This window comes from Mytilus trossulus, unplaced genomic scaffold (assembly GCF_036588685.1).
Source record: "Mytilus trossulus isolate FHL-02 unplaced genomic scaffold, PNRI_Mtr1.1.1.hap1 h1tg000050l__unscaffolded, whole genome shotgun sequence".
NCBI classification, from domain to species: Eukaryota; Metazoa; Mollusca; class Bivalvia; order Mytilida; family Mytilidae; genus Mytilus; species Mytilus trossulus.
This window is the reverse complement of record NW_026963292.1, coordinates 2,939,961-2,959,532: the sequence shown is the minus strand read 5'-3', so window position 1 is coordinate 2,959,532 and position 19,572 is coordinate 2,939,961. Positions and strand designations below refer to the sequence as shown.

The 19,572-nt window shown below is 31.5% G+C and overlaps 1 protein-coding gene across 1 annotated transcript in view; it reads left to right on the top strand.

The window, feature by feature from the left end:
* Positions 1-19,572, top strand: part of LOC134699351 (probable serine/threonine-protein kinase roco6) — a 55,754-nt gene that overhangs the window by 16,045 nt on the left and 20,137 nt on the right. The window contains exons 5-7 of the mRNA XM_063560959.1: positions 831-1,547; positions 2,605-2,714; positions 5,533-6,477. Of these exons, the coding sequence (XP_063417029.1) occupies positions 831-1,547; positions 2,605-2,714; positions 5,533-6,477 (1,772 nt within the window). The remainder of the gene's footprint in view (positions 1-830; positions 1,548-2,604; positions 2,715-5,532; positions 6,478-19,572) is intronic.

The window sequence follows — 19,572 nt, the reverse complement described above, 5'->3', positions numbered from 1 at the left end:
ATTTGAGAAGCAATCTTTAATACTAAAGTTTATGTTTTCTCTTGAAAGCTGAAGATAATGAAAGAAAACGAAAATACAATTAAAGCAGTCGATAATAAAGCCACATAAACATCTCTGTCTATTGAGTCATGTATTGTGATCGACACATATCATGGTATCGTATAATAATGTTATACCGATGTATATAAAGACAATAATACATTACCGCCGTTTAATCGTCATAAACCGATAAACTTAAAACTAATCCGGGTCACAAATCAAAACTTAGGGAAACACATCAACTTTACGAGGAAACAAAACTCGGTAAACATAAACTTTTAAAAAAAACAAAGGCATAAATATATAGAAACGGGCGATGTGACAACAACTGCTATATTACTGAGTAGGTATATGACATTTTAAGGAAACTGGTTGGTGTAACATGGTTTTATGGCTAGCCAAACCTTCCACTTATATGGGAATGTTAATAAAAACCCGTTTAAATGAACATTACGTGAGAGGAATATAGTATAAATAAATGCAAGAACACGCAGGACAGAGAAATACATAAATGAATAAAAGAAAAGTACATTTCAACATGTAAACTGCAGTATTACTACGAAAACCTACAAATGATTTTCAACATAACACACACACAGCACAATAGAATGATGAACTGTGCATCTGACGAATGTCACATAATAGCACTAACAGTAAAGTTTGTATCACATCTTTTTCTTCTTATTTGTTTATCACCAACACTAGAGTTATTATCCTCAGCATTGTAATGCAACAGAAAAAAAGCACACTGAAACTAAAGATTGATTGCTTATTTTTTATCATTCTCACAGCGATAGATCACGATCTAGCCAGATTGATTCAACAGGTGTATACAGAGAAGAAAGAGAATAAAAACGAAACGACCGAACAAAATATTGAAGACAGCTATTTTGGTCAAAAGAATTCAAGCTTCAGTTCGGACGACTCAAAAGCAGACATCCACCAGGCACTCGTTCTACAGAAGAAAATGACAAATGACGAACAAATGGAAGTGAGTACAAAGTCATGTCAAGATAAAACAGATCAAACAGAAGTTTTTGAAAGCAGTTTTAACGTTGGAATTAGTAATTTTACGGAAGATAGTTCCGACATGTTTGACACATCTGTCGATAAAATAAAAGAGGAAAATACAAATAATTTTATCGACGAAAGTAAAGAAAACGGAAACACGATGAACGATGGGAAGGAAAGAGTGAGAACAAATAAATTCAAAAGGTTTGAAAACAATCCAATGAAAAGCAATGAAGTTGAAAATGAAAGAGATATACAAAGTGAGGAGAATATTGCCCAAATGACTAATTCCATCATGCAGTCATGTGTTCATCGGAATGCAAATGATTCGCATGATATGTCGGCGTTCTGTGCATTGTGGGATTTTGCTGGTCAGAAAGATTTCTATGCTACACATCAAGTCTTTCTGTCAAAGTGTGCAGTTTTTCTTCTAGTGACAGACAGTTTAGAGTCTAGTTGTGCTGAAAAATTATGGATTGATTTCCAAGACACAGCACGTAAGTTCTTGAATGGAATTGAGTTTAATTCTTTTTTTTCAATTTCAAAAAGAAACAAATCTGAATGCATAATAAAATCTTCTCATTCATGAAGAATTGCAAAAAAGGCACAAGGTAATTTTAAAAAGAAAGTCCTTAAAAACTCATAGAAATAAACGTCATTAACTACGAGAACGAGTGAATATTAAATGTCCTATACATGTCTTGGTACATGAATTGTCGACATTGGCGAGTTAAACATAGTTTAAAATCTAATTGAACCTCAAACATGTATTACAGTTAGTTAAAATTGTTCCGTTAGGGTGAGAAAATTTGGTGGCTACATGGAAAAATATAATACATGTAACTGGTGAATATGGCAATACTTGGGATATATCCGTTAAAACTGTGCAAACTTACATCTCAAACATAAAACACAACTGACAAAAGGTATTTATAAACATATTAATAAATATAAAAAGACGCCAACACAATTGTGGTTTTTTATGGTTGATAGCCTTAGTCAAGTACTGAATTGCTTAGTAAAGACACAAGTAGTTTAACGCTGTTCAAAATTCATACATCGAATGAGAGAACACATATTCGTGTTACAAACTGAAAACGCGAGAAACACATCAACTGCAAGAGGGAAACAACGGAAAAACGGATACGCTGAAGTATAACAAATCAAACGCCAATGCAACATACATAGATCCACACTATTAGATAATAATTGCGATATTTCTAACTTTGTACAGGATATTCATGAAAAAAATCATAGGTCAATCTTAGTTTTTCTAGCCAAATATCGCTGTCATAAGCAATGTTTAAAATACCGCTAGAATTACATCATAATATGGCAATAAAATTATTAGTTGAAACAAACACTATATCCCTTTTTTCATGGACTACATTTTGGAATTATAAAGGTTCTGCTCTACTGTTGCCCTTTATTTTTAGCAGATGTGTCATGTCTTATGTCAAAGAAGATTTTTTTATCAGAATTATTTAGTACTTGATTTTGTTCATGTATGTGCTGATGGTATGTTCCATTGTAGAAAGACCATTTTCTTTACAGAGTATGTCAGATTCTGGTTTGACGCGATTCATTGTTACTGGTCAACGACAAAGGAAAACAGATTAGATCCTCCAATAATTGTTGTATGTACAAATGAAGACAAAATAAAGGTAAAGTTCTGCCTAACAATAAATTGTCTTGATATTTTTAAAATGCATAAAGACGTAAAATAAAACTGAAGTTGTGTTGATACTAGTAACAAAAGAAAGAAAAAAAGATGAAAATGATTAAATTTGCCAAAAGAAAATATGCCAAAAATAAATTAAAAAAATTACAATCAGTCATTGTTTAAAAAAAAATCGAGTTAATATAGATCCGTAGCATTGAATTGAATTGCCATGTCTGATCATTACGCATATTGCGATGCCTGTCAAAAATGCAATGGCTTATAGTGTGTGACGACGTACATGTAGTTCATCTCAGAAAATAAGACTTATACATCAAATTTAATTCTTGGACATGTGAACATGTATCTCCTGAAAAAGGATTAAAAGTTCTTCTCAAGTAGGAATCTGGAGACTAGTTACCTCTGGGGAAATTTAGCCATTCTTTACAGAGCATGCTTTATTATCTAAATAAATATAAATGTACAATTATAGAACAGATTGATTGTGGAACATTCAAGTACAAAAAAGATGAATTTCAGTCTGTTTTGTAGTTCTTATAACAACTTATTTTCGAACAGTTACAGACTATTATAGAGATTTTGTAAACCCGAAATAGGTTAACATAAGTATTGATATTTATTTGCATCAGTATTCACCTATATCTTACACAATCCAAATGAAGATAGCGATATATGTTGTTGATCATATCCATTATTCGAAAATTAGAATGTTCTTTAATAAACTTGGTCATAGAGTGTGGTACATATAGATAAAAAATAATATGCTACTAAGGTTCTCCGATTGGTGCCGATATGATTTTAAATACAATTGACAAACTTGATTGCCGAATACGGATATTATGGAGGGAAACATGTGTTGCTTTAACCTTGTCATCATACATCTTGAAAATATATCTATGATATTATTATTTATACAGAAGAAAGAATTTAGGAAAACTATATCTAAAGAACATCAGTATTTTGACGTGGGTTTCCTTTTATAACTGTGTCATTCAATCAACGCTGCATTTAATTATGAGCGTATCATACTCAATTTAAAATAATTTAAGCGAGTATACTGACTAAGAACTCTATATTTATCTAGTTGACTATTTAAACCTGTGCCAGAGATAACTAGGGATATTTACAGTTGTATGTTGTCATACAATTTGAACTGTTTTTCTCAACTTAACGCAATACAAGAAGCTTGTATTATTTTGATAATTGACCAGTAACAAGAAACTTTAGAAAGATCAACAAGGTTCAATCGATACTTAGGAAATTTTCAAATGAATGCTTGTTTTCGAAAATGTTTTTTTTTCAATACTGTCATAAAATCTTTTAATAGTAGATACTGATACACAATTGAGCATACTGAATGTACAATTGTTGTACTATTTGAAGCTTTAACGTCAACATGTCATTCTTAAGCAATTGTGTAACAATGGCTCTGATTGATTAAAAATTAGCGTGCAATTTTTTATTTTCATATCTATAACTAAATGGAGACAAAATTTTGAACTTCGGAATGTATTTAAAAGATACCAGAGTCAAACTTATAGATATGCAATATGCACACTGATGTATTTTTTAGATATAGTATTAGTACATTCTAAGGAGGAAAAAAAGTCAGCATGCGTCCGTTTTTGTTACGTTTGACACCAGAAGCATACATACAACGTAAACTTGTGTTGGTTCCACACATGATAACAGATTTTGCAGGATTTTGCTATGTATGATTTTTTTGTGAATATCCATAATCCATAGGCAGTCACTTTCTAAACTATCCATTTACCTGTTCATTCAATTTGCGACATTGCAAATACTGATGGACGTCCATAAAGTTTCAAAGACCATACATGTACAGTTAGCATTTAATGAAAGAAATTTCACAAGCACAGTTATTGTTTGTTTGCTAATAGTGCATCAAGCTACCAACGGTATAACTAATTTAATGCGTATTGTTTAATCACCCTGACAAGCTGTAATTACTTGGTTTTGGTATTAAGGATGTACACCTCTGAGGGGCCAAACATTTCTAGAATAAACCTTTTTTGGGGGTTTATAAGACTGTTATAAAATAATTGGTGAAGAAAAAAATCATATGGTGTTGCACTTCTTTTTCTACTACGGCCCTTTAAAAATGCCCAATTTTGATGCTTTTCCCATTTTTCAGCGATTGTTACCTTTTTTGGGGGGCTCTTATCGTGAAAAAAAAATCACAGTTCCACAATTAAACTTTTTTTTTATTCTTTCTACAAAGATGAAGTGGGCCAATCTGAATAAATTTTACTATAGGTAGGTGTTAATATAAGAAAGTTTTATCATATTTTGAAGCCTTTTTGTGTTAAATTTACCATGCTGTCAATTTTGTATTTTTGTGATTTTTCTCAGTTTTAAGAACAAAATGCATATTATCTCAACTTTTTTGTTAAAAATGATTGAAAAATATATATCTAAGAAATTTGAAAAGACCAAAATAATATGGCATGTACATGATTCTTGTAAAATCATATTTTGTATCCATCACCCATTTTCTCAAAATTTTAGCTATAAATCCAGACTTAAATGGTCGTAACTGGATTACTAAAAATTTATTCATTGTAAATACACAATTTTTTTACAGCGTTATGTTTGATTATAATATTTTTAAAATTCATTGATATTTTCCACTTGTATCACATGTTTTGAAAATATTCAAGAACGAGATTTTAACGAGACTGAACGAGCCTGAAAAGTCAGAAGAATACAATTTGAAATGACATATTTGCCAATAATAGTAACGACAATTGTATATTAGTTATCACATATGTATATTACAGGACCCACACAAACGTGCAAAGCGTCAAGACAAATTCAAAAAGAATTTAAGCAAGATTCTGAAAGAACAGCAAAAAGAACATTTGAGAAACATTCATTTTGTTTCGAATATTGAAAATGACGACCTTGTGTTTGAAGAGATACGTAAAGAAATATCTAGCCTTGCTATGACTATGAAAGATTGGGGTAGAGACTGTCCACTTAAATGGCTTTTATTTCAACAAGTTATAGAAAGGTTGAAAAACAGTCAAGTGCCAATTGCTACAACTGCGAATTTACTTACAATTGCAAAACATGACAGCATTGGCATACACAATGATGATGAATTTAAACGATGCTTGCAATACTTTAATGACATCGGAACTGTTATTTACTTTGATGCGGAAAATTTAAAAGATCATGTTATTTTGGACTCAAAATGGCTGATTGATGCTTTTAGATGTCTAGTATCTGATAAAATAGAATTTTCTATCGAACTTTCAAATGACTGGCAAACACTAAGAGAAACTGGGGAACTGACTTCCGTAATAATACGTCTGTTGTTCCGGAAAGAACCAAAATTGAAGTTTTTGGAGAACGAAAAACATTTAGTTGAAGTTATGAAACGGTTCGATATTATTGTGAAGCTATTGGATTCAAACGCATTATACATGCCATGCATGATGGACTCCTGCTCTTTTAACAAAGTTAAGAAAAAGTTAATGAACAAAAATCAAACCGTTAACATTACTAGTTGGTTATGCTTAGAGTTTGAGTTTCTTCCTCCAGCTTTTTTTAATCACATTATTGCGTGGTACATTAAACATTATCATGTGAGTGCTATACATGAACAGGAAACTCGTACTAACAGGAAGGCATTGTATCGTCAGATTGGTGTATTTGATTTAGACATTTCTCGTTGTCAACAACTAGTGGTTTGTGAGGGACCAAATGTTGTTGCCCTTCAGGTATGGGATACACGAATGTCCGGTCAAGTATTTGGAGATTTGGCAACAAACCTATTTGAATTCCTTAAAACAATCGAAAAAAGATACAGTCTAAAAATATCATATACAAAATCATTCAAATGTAAAAATGGTGACTTTAACAGAAATCGAAAGAGAATTTATGAGTTAATATCTGACGATTATCGGTGTTTAGAGCATTCGACAAATCACTTGTCTTCCGATTTAGTACAGCCCTGGGGATTCATTGATGAACTACGGTAAGTATAGTAATTATTGAAATGATGTATCATATATTATAAGCAATTATTTATAAAGTTTGTAACAGAAAGGTACCATTGGAATATGTCACGTACTTTTCTATCCCAATGTCATTTATTTGCTTTTGATGTTATATTTGTTATTTTCATCATATTATGTATAATGCTTAGTTCATTTTTGTGTGTTACATTTAAATGTTGTGTCGTTGTTCTTTAATATTTAATGCATTTCCCTCAGTTTAAGTTTGTTACCCCGATTTTGTTTTTTGTTCATAGATTAATGAGTTTTGAACAGCAATATACTACTGTTGCCTTATGATGCCCTGTTAATTACTGCTTCATGGAGAGCGAGAGCGACAAAGCTTTTCGAGGTGTAAACGTTCACCATGATGAATCAGCAGAATATTGAGACGTGTCTTTGAAATACGGATTGCTTGTATTTTGACCATCTTTGTTATGTAAATGGTTTATATTTTGTCATGTCTGGTATTTTTTTTAAAGCTTATTATTTTGGTATTCTAATTTTAAACAGCTACATACTAACATATTTGTGCCCTTGTCAGTTGATCTAAATGGCCAAACATATTACATTTTCTCATTTGCATAATATTTCCCCTTATCAGTTTGATGCCTCATCATTCCATTTAGCATGATATGATTGAAGGTGCATTAAGTATGATAGGCAAAACGTTTCAAAGCAATTTATTACTACTGAATTATGCTTGTTTTTTTACATTATTTATCAAGTCACATGAAAGCAAATAATGAACATGATGAAGAGAACGTTGTTTTGCTTTTTTTCACCACCTCACAGAGTTGGAGTTTACATATTATATCTTAATTAATTTAGTTGTCCAATTATCTATTTCTATTTTGATACGAGTAATAACGTTCAGAAAATTACTCTTCTGTATGTTTTAATATTTAACCATATGACCCAGTAAATGAATACATTTGTAGTATTAAGGTGTAACACCCCAAATCATAGTACGTCACATCCGGTTTCATACAAAAAAGAGTTTCGGATATTCTACCTATAGATATAGAAGATTATATATAAAGGAGCTGTATCACGAAAAAAAATTTCATTTCGTACCCCGAAAATTAAAGCACACATGTAAAAATACCTCATACATATTCAAATCTATGATATGGACTTAACTACAAAAGAAAACGTTACCATAACCGCCTATGGAGAAACAATGTGGCATATTGACCCAAATATTTAGTATACTTTAAACTATATGATTAACTTTTAACTATTTTGTACACTTTAAAATATCTAGCAACACATAAATAGAAAATTGATATTACCATATATCGCATTCGATTGCGTTTGACCGTTCAAATTCCTTTTCATGATATTTGAATGGAAAGTCGATTTTAGTATGCATGGTTGTTTCCTTATGCAACATGAAAGATCAATCATATATCTTGCAACAGTTAGCTTGATGAAGTCTTTTTAATGAATAATGAGTAAGAAGTATAAAGATTCGTAAGTGATAATCATGGAGCTTCTCATAAATTCTCTAACTAAACGCATTTATTTTTAAACAGCAGTGTATTCCGATTTGTGATTATCAACTCAAACAACCAACCAAACATTAACTTAAAGACATTGTATTGTTCGTCTTTCTATTCATGTATACGCAGAAGTGTGTGTATATAAGAGTCACATCTGAATTAAAGTATCGCATGTATATGACACAGAAAAAAAACTCAATCTAAATTCAGAAAGTAACTTCTTACGATAGTGAAAATTAGAGCAGGGAATTATTTTGGAGGGAAGAAAACCAAAAATACTTATTAAAGAATTTATAAGGGTTATATAATTTTTAATATAAAAAGAGTAAAGTCAAAACTACAGTATTACTTATGCCTATTCAGTTCAATTTATCGGTAATTCAAAAGTTTAATGAAATGAGAGTTAAAAGTTGCCTGTCATACTTACATAACCATAATTTTAAATCCTTATACTCAAAATACTCAAAATGAAGAATTAATACTACTTAAGAACCCGCACTAATTCACTGATATAAGTGTGAGATAGTAATCCATCTGTTATTTTTGCTTAAGAATAAGTCAAACCTTAAATACGAAGGCAGTGTTTTCTAACGTTACACCATGTTTGTTTATCCTTATTTAAAATTGCAAAACTGGGATTTATCAATAGTGATATCTTTATTATCTTCAATATAATTTACCATGACATTGTTATGATATGATGAAATTAACATTTCATATAGAATAAATCTTTCTTTGTATCTATGAATCACTGTTACATTAAAGCTACAGTTTGTATAACACACATCCGTCAATGAATTATTTCTATTCATCATCAAAATAAACTACAACATCTTAATTGACCATCAGTGGAATATTAAATTGGGCATATCTTTAAACCTTTCGATGCTCATGGTTATTTAACAAAACATTAGTATATTCAAACTATATTATTTTTTAAAACTTTTCCGTAATATGTAATAGATCAAACTCATTATGCATGTTATGCAACTCTTTATTCTAATAAGGCCAACACATGTGTATACCTTATACGTTGTAGTTGTTGATCTAGTGAGTTGTTATTTTGCAACTTAGTAGGTGAAAGATTTCGGGTTTGTGCATACAAGTGTAATAAAACATTTGAGGATTGACTAAGTTTAGCAATTCATATTGTGTCACTATTATTGTAGTAATTACGTTCAGGAAATAACACATTTATACATATTGATAAGAAAACACATGTTTATTAAATGGATTAACCTGTTATTTAAAAATAACGTGTTACATTATGTTAAATTATGTTTGATGATGTCAGGAGTTAATAGTTGTGTATTTGTACGATTTATTTTCTGTCATTGACTATGGATTTGTTTCTCTATTTGAATCACGTTAATATAGATCAATCATGTCCAACACAGTACAAAAGAATATGTAAATCCTTTAATACGAAAGTAATGTCTTCAAGTGTTATATAACGTTTTTGTTAACCTTAGTTCAAATTGCATTACTGGGATTAATAGTCTTCAATATAGGATAATATTATAATTTATTATTTGATATAATATTGTTATGATGAAAAACGTTAATTTATATATAATACATCTTCCTTGTAATATATGTATAACTGATACATTACAAACAACAGTGCATGACACACCTGTCAATACAGTATCTCTATTCATCATTATATAAAACTGAAACTTCGGGAGATTATACATCACTAGAATATCTAGTTGTATATAACACTTTTGAAAAATAAGGAATATTCAAACTCCAAATAAATTTTTTGAAAAGTATTCGTGAATGTGCTATTGATAAAAAACTTATTATGTGCATCTTTATTCTTAAAAAAGACAAACAGTCACATACCTTATCAAATGTATGTGTGTATCTAGTAAATTGTTGTTTGGCAACATAGCAATCAAACAATTTTAAGTTGGTATATGTTTGAAAGCAATGAGTAGTCGATATATGAAGAAGTAAGGAGTATTACCCTCATACCCAGTCAATACATGTTTATTTTAATATGAATGTATACAAATGGAAATAATTAGATAATAGTCTTAAGGAAATGAATATTCAAACATAAATAGGTACGTCATATCCTAGAAAAATATCTAACGAAACGAACTATATATATTGACAAGCTTTGCATTGATTATAAACAATAAATGTTGGGGAAATAAGTGCGACCTGGACCTGGGTCTCCATTCCGAAGGTTTTGAAATAGGAAAAATGTGTAGCTTTTGGTCCACAAATAGTAAAAAAATAGCGTTAGGACCTAAGAACTACGGTTCAGCAGCTATGTTATGTTATACATTGTATATGTTTAATACTATCGATATACATGCTTATTTTTTTTTTGAAACAATGAGAATATTCAAACAATATATCGTGTTAAGAAAAAATACATTAATGTGTAACTTATCAAACTCACTATGTGCATCTTTATTCTAACAAGTCCACTTGCCTTTTAATGTGTAGTTGTTGGTCTAGTAAGTTGTTATTTTACAACTTAGCATATGAACGAATTGTTGTTGGTTTGCATGTTAGGAGTATTCGATATATTAGGAAATAAAGAGTACAACTGTTATAAAACAAATCACAAATATTGCATTTAATTTATTGCAATGGTTTAAAAACCAATAAATATGACAGAGAGGTGAGAAAATCTATCATTCCGATATCAATACCTGTACTACATGTAGTGATGGTCCATATACGTATATCATCGTATGACCTTGAAAGTTCAGTTTTATTGAGAATTTTATACATTTGTCAAAAATAATGTTTGTGAAAGCTATATGTTAAACTGGTCTTTGTATTTCATTATATTATCTTTTGCCCAATTTGTAAACACAGTTCTACCATGGACTCATTTGGGAGATTCGGGAGGATACCCGGTCCGTTACAGAATGTATCACATCAATAATGTACACAGCAAAAAATGCATACCCGTTTTTCATGCGTAAAACAGGCGTTTTACGTATGTTATAAAACGTACGTAAAACGCATATTGAGGACCACGCATGTAAAACACCCGTTTGAAACGTATGAATTACGTATGTTAAACGCACGTAATACGTGTGGGAGCGTAAAACATGCGTTAAATTATGACGTATTACGCCCGTTTTACGGGTAAACGCATGTTAAACACCCGTTAAATTTTAGCAAATCATGCGTTTTACGTATGTTGATTTATGTCCTCAACACCTGTTTTACGTATGTTTTTTTATGTCCTTAACACCCGTTTTAGGTATGTTTTTTTTGGTCCTCCAACATGTGTTTCACGTAGGTTTTTTTTTCTCCTCAACAACTATTTATACATGTTTTTGTAGTCTTCAAAACCTGTTTTACATGGGTTTTTTTCCACAGCACCCATAATATAACATGTATTGTTCTTGGTTGGTTTTTTTTTCACAGCACCCATAATATATCATGTATTATTCTTGTTTGTTGTTTTTTTTCACAGCACCCATAATATATCATGTATTGTTCTTGGTTTTTTTTTTTGTCATCTACACCAGTTTAATGAAAGTTTATTTTTGTATTGTGTAACACATCATCTGTTTAACATTTTTTGTTGGCCAAAACATTAAAAAAAATTCGAAATACAATTTGATTTTTTGGAGTTTTTTTTCTGGTTGGTGTAAATGGATAAACCATAGATATTTGTCTTTTCTTACGTAAACACTAACAATTTGAATCTTTTACATATCTTCATGTAAGTATATAAATCAATGAGTATATCATGGTAGTATTTAATGACAACATTTAAATATGATGGTGTTGTCTGTCCTTTTCAACCTTTGCCTCCCTTCCAGAACTGTTTTTGGCAAGGCATACCTTTACTGTGCACAATCTTACAATTAGAATTGAAGCACAATATTTTATGACAGCCTATACAAATGATCTACATCCATGAAAAAACCTTATGAGAAAGATTATCAATTACCATTTAGAATGGACTATTTAATTTGCCTTAAACATGTTAAAGATATCTTTTGGTGTTTATGCTGGTTTTACTGATGTATACACAATATCTTCTTTTTTATATTTATGTTATACTCAGAATATAATCTACTGAAAAGATTTGGTTATACTCAAGCCAATGTGAAGAAGAAAAGGTACATGTATTAAGAATAAGACATAATCTTTGTCTGTTGGTCAATGGAAACTTTGTTCACTACAATTGTGATTTGAATGAATTGATTGTTGGTTGGTTGGTTCTATGATAGAATGTGCAAAAAGACCTCAAAATATGATTTGTGATTTTATTTTTAACATTGAGTGACTATAAATGGCAACAACTCCTTAAGGGGTTAATTGACCATCTTATTCCTTTGACTTATGTGTAGGTCTTACTGTACTGTAAATTATTGCTGTTTACAGCTTATCTATATCTATAATAATATTCAAGATAATAACCAAAAGCTGCAAGAAAAAAATTAAATTACCAATTCAGGGGCAGCAATCCAACAACCGGTTGGTCTCTTCATCTGAACATTTTAGAGCAGGTAGATCTTGACTTGATAAACAATTTGACCCAATCTCAGATATGCTCGAAATGCTTTGGTTTCAGAGATCAGTCAAAATCTACATGTTACCCCTATGTTCTTTTTTTAGCCATGGTGGCCATCTTGGTGGGTTGGCTGGGTCACTGGACACATTTTTGAAACTAGAGCTAAAAAATATATACAGGGGCGGATCCAGCTATTTTAAAAAAAGGTGGTTCCAATTACAACATGTCCCATTTCAAATGCACTGATCGTCCAACAAAGGGGGTTCCAACCCCTGGAACCCCCCACTGGATCTACGCCTGATATAGGCCAATGAGAACAATGAGAGCCGTGGTGTAGTGGTTAGTGCATCGGACTACTAAGACAAAGGTTCCTGGTTCGATTCCCGTTTGGGATGAAAATTTCAGAAACTCAATTTTCGGCTCTCCCTTGACACCATTTGCGAGTATGGTATTGAGGAAACGATGATAGTCCGTCGGAAGGGGACGATAAATGGCTGACCCGTGTTTAGAGAGAGCCATACCTCTTGCACGTTAAAGACACCCTTGTAGATTTCGAAAAAGAGTAGGCTAATGCCGCTACAAGGCAACACTCGCACCCGCAAAGTGGAAAGGGATTAATATAAGTTGCAAAAACTTGTTTTCCAATCCACTATAAATAAATATGTTTAAACTATAGGCCAATGTGCTAGATTTTTACAGACATGACAGATGGCATATAATTTTACATATAAAAGATATATAGAAAGATCAATTTTAAAAAAAATTTAAAGATGTAAAATGAATAAAACCTGAGGATTCCGATAATCTGAAAAAATCACAAAGCATGACAAGCAAACATCTGGCATGTCTGTTTACTGCTAGTAGTCTGTTGTTATTTATGTATTATTGTCATTTTTGTTTATTTTCTTTGGTTACATCTTCTGACAACATACTCTGACTTCTCTTGAACTGAATTTTATTGTACGTATTGTTATGCGTTTACTTTTCTACATTGGCTAGAGGTATAGGGGGAGGCTTGAGATCTCACAAACATGTTTAACCCTGCCACATATTTTCTCCTGTCCCAAGTCAGGAGCCTCTGGCCTTTGTTAGTCTTTTATCATTTTAATTTTAGTTTATTGTGTACAATTTGGAAATTAGTATGGCGTTCATTATCACTGAACTAGTGTATATTTTTTTAGGGGCTGAGGGACACCTCGGGTTTGCGGGAAGTTCTCGCTACATTGAAGACCTGTTGGTGACTTTCTGCTGTTGTTTTTTTCTATGGTCGGGTTGTTGTCTCTTTGACACATTCCCCATTTCCATTCTCAATTTTATCCTTAATAAATATAATAGTAAATGATCAATTTTGTAGACACATGTTTAGAAATTGTCTTTGAATAGCTGAATGTATCCTATATATATATATATATATATATATATACGAGTCTAAATTGAAAACTATATATTTACAGATCTAACATTGTTGGGTTGATGTTTAGACGAGTTGTATATACATTATGTACACAGCCATGTATCACCATCATTGATGGCGATCCGATGGATACATCTGTTGTAGGGTTGTCACTGACTCAGACGTACTTATGAATATAATTATTTTCTGTGACTGTATCTTACATTAATTTGTAGGATTCTTTACTATAGATAATTTAGCTGATCTGTAACAATAACATCTTCATGCCTTATATATCATGTATTGTAGTACGCCGCTAGATTAAAACTGACGTGGAAAGGTAACATATGGCCACCGAAAGCTCTTTTTTTGAGAGCCCAGGTGGTCGTGTGGTCTAGCGGGACGGCTGCAGTGCAGGCGATTTGGTGTCACGATATCACAGTAGCATGGGTTCGAATCCCGGCGAGGGAAGAACCAAAAATTTGCGAAAGCAAATTTACAGATCTAACAGTGTTGGGTTGATGTTTAGACGAGTTGTATATATATATATATATATGCATCATTCATATTTACCTAAAAGATAATTTTCTTTTCTTTTTACAGTTTGTTAGATCTGTACTATAGTACATGAATATACAGGATCTGATCATATACCAAAGAACATATTGACAAACCTAAGAAAGAAAAAATAATAATAGCTTATACATTACTATATATAAAAAAAAGTTTAGATTTTTTTACCCTCCCTTAAATAGATGATCATGAAGTTTATGTTTAACTGTTACATCCTTTAAATCTATAATACTAAAATTACGAGGTCCAATTTGTCAGCCGTCATCACGTAAAAACGACGAATCGCAGAATTTGATATTAAATATAACTAATATAGTACAAAGATGTAGATTAAAAATTACACCCCTCCAGGCCCTTTTGTTTTCCACGTAATTAATATTGCCAATAATTAAGAAGTTCCGGGTCGAGTCCGCTACCGATACCAATAGTATATTCACCTGTTACCTATTACCTTTATCTGTACGTTTCGCATCTGACAGGCGCACCACCAAACGGTGTTTTCATGATTAATATGCTATATACACGGGTCAATCATAATCACAGGGTTGACACTATTTAATTGTCAAATTGCTGCTTATTGTAGTATTTTAATCAGTAAAACTTTCTAAGATAACAATACGAATACTTAAAATCTGGACTAAAAATAAGGCGTATAGGTACAGTTTTCAATTTGTTAGTGGGCATAACGTAAACCAGCGAATCAAAGAATTCAACTTTATTTATAACTAATATAGGACAATGCTGTTGATCAAAAAAATACTCCATTCCAGGACCTTTTGTTTTCCAAATAATTAATATTACCAATAATTGATAAGTTCAAATCCAATTCGATGGGTTCAAACAGAAAGATTTGAAAGCAGAAAAAAACGGCGTATCTTATAATCGGCACGACTTTATCAGATGACTACTAAAATAAGGCTTGCACATAGTTATATACTTTAATTCATTCAAGGACCAGTGATATCACGGGTGTGTTATAGTAGTATATATATGTGTGGCTATTGCCCGGAATCAGGGTAAAAAAAACTTAATTACATGATTGTGAATCTGCTATTAAACATGTGTCTCCTCTTGTTTTTGGTTGTTTACTGTTGTTCAGTCTTCTATAATTAGTTTTCTAAATAATGGTGTGTGGACTTCTGGTTGTTGTTTTGTTTTATAAGACATAAGTTTCTCTTCCACTTGTAAGTTGTGAATGTGTCTTTTAATTTTTCTGTATCATCATCACCATTCTTTTTAAGATTAACAACTCATTGAGGGAGTTGTATTGACAAGACAATTTTGGTGTTGTTAAGCTATAGTAAACAAGTTTTCAGTATATAGTCTAACGATCAAATATTGCTAGTTTTCTCCAAATTGCTGATATCATGCATGATTTAAAGGGAACTTTCATTCCAGCTATTTGACCTTATGACCTATTTGTTGATCTTGTCTTTTTGAACATAAACATCGGGGCCTTTTATAGCGGACATGCGATATGGGTTGTGTTCATTGTTAGGGGTCGTACAGTGACCTATAGTTGTTAATGTCTGTCATTTTGGTCTCTTGTGGACAGTTGTCTCATTAGCAATCATAGCACATCTTCTTTTTTATATTGTTGACCTGCCAACACTAGCCCATGGCAAGTATAGGCTGACCAATTATTTATCTTGTTTTACCCTTTCTTCTGATGCAAGGCAATTCCAATCACCAAGTTGAAATGTCATTATGAGAATTTACAATGTACATGTACATTATACATTACAAATTGATAGCTACTGCTTATGATTGTTTGCTAAAAAACAGTGTCACTAATGAGATCTAATACTTACCAATTTATATTCAGTTGTTGGAAAAGTGATTGGCACTGCAACTAAAGAAAACAAAATATTTTCATGCATATATGTATATGTTGAGTAACAAGTTGTAACGTTGTACAATTTATAATTTGTACAGATTTTTTTGTATGTACAAGTAGCCTTTTCAATATTCGTCTGGCGCGAACAGGACGATAACTCAATTTTAGAATTTAATATTTTTGGAATCGGTCAATTTCCGGAATTCCATGCTTGATCATCACGATTTTTTCTTTGGCCGTTGATGACATAACTATTGCTGTATTCTTTGACCATGTTGACACTAAGGTATATTTAACAAGGCAGAATTATCAATGTATTATTGTGGTATCAATATATGTTAGAAATGTTAGATACCTGAATTATTTGTATATTTGGCAAGGACAGTTCATTACGTCCCCTGAAAACATAATTTTGTAAAATATCACTTATCGCCATCTCCGGGCAGCAAACCAGGTTAATTTCCTGATTTATCGCCATCTCCGGGCGGCAAACCAGGTTAATTTCCTGATGATCTTACTTCAACATTCTGATTGTTATTAATTGCTACATATTACCGTTTTTTTAAAGGCCCTCTGGCTGATATTGGTATCTCGGGATGATACGGCATATGATATGGATTTTGCCTTGTATTATTCTTTATAGTATAACTAATCTCCGTATTTGAATATCAAAAAATAAGACAACGCGTAACCGAACGACGCATGGATTAAACGAGTGCGCAGCACGAGTTTAATCCATAGCGTCGTTTGGTCACAAGTTGTCTTATTTTTGATATTCAAATACAGCGATTAGTTTTACTTTTTATTACATTGTCAAATTAATTGCTTTTTTTATGAAATTAATGTAGAAACTATATGTTTTTCCTACGCATATTTTGTTTCGAATTTATCGACGTCCTGACAACGCCTCTTGTTGTATGACGTCAGAGGGTGAAATAACAACGTTTATTTCACATGTGAAATTATCGGATTTTATCTAACTGGGAAATCAATGTAATTCATTGCAACTAATGTAATAACTATATATAAAAATAAGATGTGGTTTGATTGACAATATGAATTAGAGTTTAAAGACATTCGCAATTCTCCACAAGTGACACAGAAATAAACAACTATATGTAAACGACTGTACATGTACAGCCTTCAATAATGAGTAAAATCTATAAATTGTATTTTTTATAAAACAATGATTTTAAAAGTTGATTCAACTATTATTCTGAATAGAGAAAGATAACTCCAATTGAAAATTATTTACTATTGCGCAATATGATATTTCTTACTATTGCAATATTTAATTTTGGACCCTTTAGGCCCCTTATTCCTAAACTGTTGGGACCAAAACTCTCAAAATCAATCACAACCTTTCTTTTGTGGTCATAAACCTTGTGTCAAAATTTCATAGATTTCTATTCACTTAAACTAAAGTCATAGTGCGAAAACCAAGAAAATGCTTATTTGGGCCCTTTTTGGCCCCTTATTCCTAAACTGTTTGGCCGGGGTATAACTACATAAACAGAGGACAATCACTGCAGGGCCATTTCTAGCAATTTTAAAGGGGGTGTTCCAAATATAAGTCTCATTTCAAATGCATTGATTATAAAATAAAAAAAGGCCCCCTTGGACAATGTTGGATCCACCACTGTGCTGACATCAGATTCTATTCATATATTGTCAAAATATCATGACAATTTTCATGATTACATTTTGTTAAATAACATTATTTTTAGTAAACATGTAATGAGGGGGTCGGATGGGTCATGATCCAGAAATCTAGAACACTGGCTTTGTTAATGTGTTACATATTTGCCTTCGTTCATTTTTTTATTATTTTATTTTTTTACTTAAAATAAGGCTGTTAGTTTTCTCATTTGAATTGTTTTACATTGTCTTATCGGGGCCTTTTATAGCTGACTATGCGGTATGGGCCTTGCTCATTGTTGAAGGCCCATATGCAACTATTACAGTCATATTAACGTTCGACAACTCTGCATGTGACTGGTTCAATTAGGAATTTTTACTAGTTACCTGATGAATTATTTAAAGAAAATTGAAAAATATATTTAGTTCACCTCGGTTTATATCCATTCGATGTCTTCTTTTATGAATATAAAATAATATTGAAAAGAATTTCATTGATAATCGGACAACACTAACCGGCATAGGTATTGTCAAAACATGCATCTACATGGGTATTGTCAAAACTTACATCGTGATTAGGTGCCATGTTTGTTTTCTTTGATCACGTTGATGTTATGACTTAATTAATATCTCCTTAATCTAGCTATGTCGAAGGCTATTCTTATAGTTACGTGTCATATTTAATTGCAATATAAACAGTGAACATAAATTGAATTATGTGCATTAACAAAATAAGTGTTAAACTTCTTCTACGTTTGAAAATTATTTGTTCGCCATTTTTCAAAATTTATAAAAATAATAACAGCATGTTTAAACTTGATAAAAAGGAACCAATGTTCGATAACATGCTGCTTAAAGGTAAGACAATGACTGAAAACGCGAGCATCCAACAGTTATTTAATTTTCATTGTAAAAAATCGTACAAATTATATTTTTACCATGTCGCCCCACGCTGTCAACCTGGTCGCCATCTTGAAAAATAATAGCATATTTTCTGAAAATAGCTTATTTTCAAATCAATTTGGAAGGGACATAATAGAAAATTAAACTATTCTATATACGATATTTCAAATATTTATGAATGTAATAATAAGCACAAAGACCCACAATTATTCCATCTGTTTTGTTCAAATCGCAATTTAAGGTTAAAGACGACAGAAAATCCAATATTTATCGTAGTTGTATGATTTAACAGTGTGAACTATCGAGACAACAAGACAAATTTTCAAAAGCATTTGGAAGGGAGAAGATCAAAATTTAAACTATTCCAAAAGGAATATTTATATTTCTAAATATATGAGGAATTACTATATAGACCCACACTTTTAGTATCATGAACTTAAAGTAATGTATTTCATCGATTCCAGAAAGC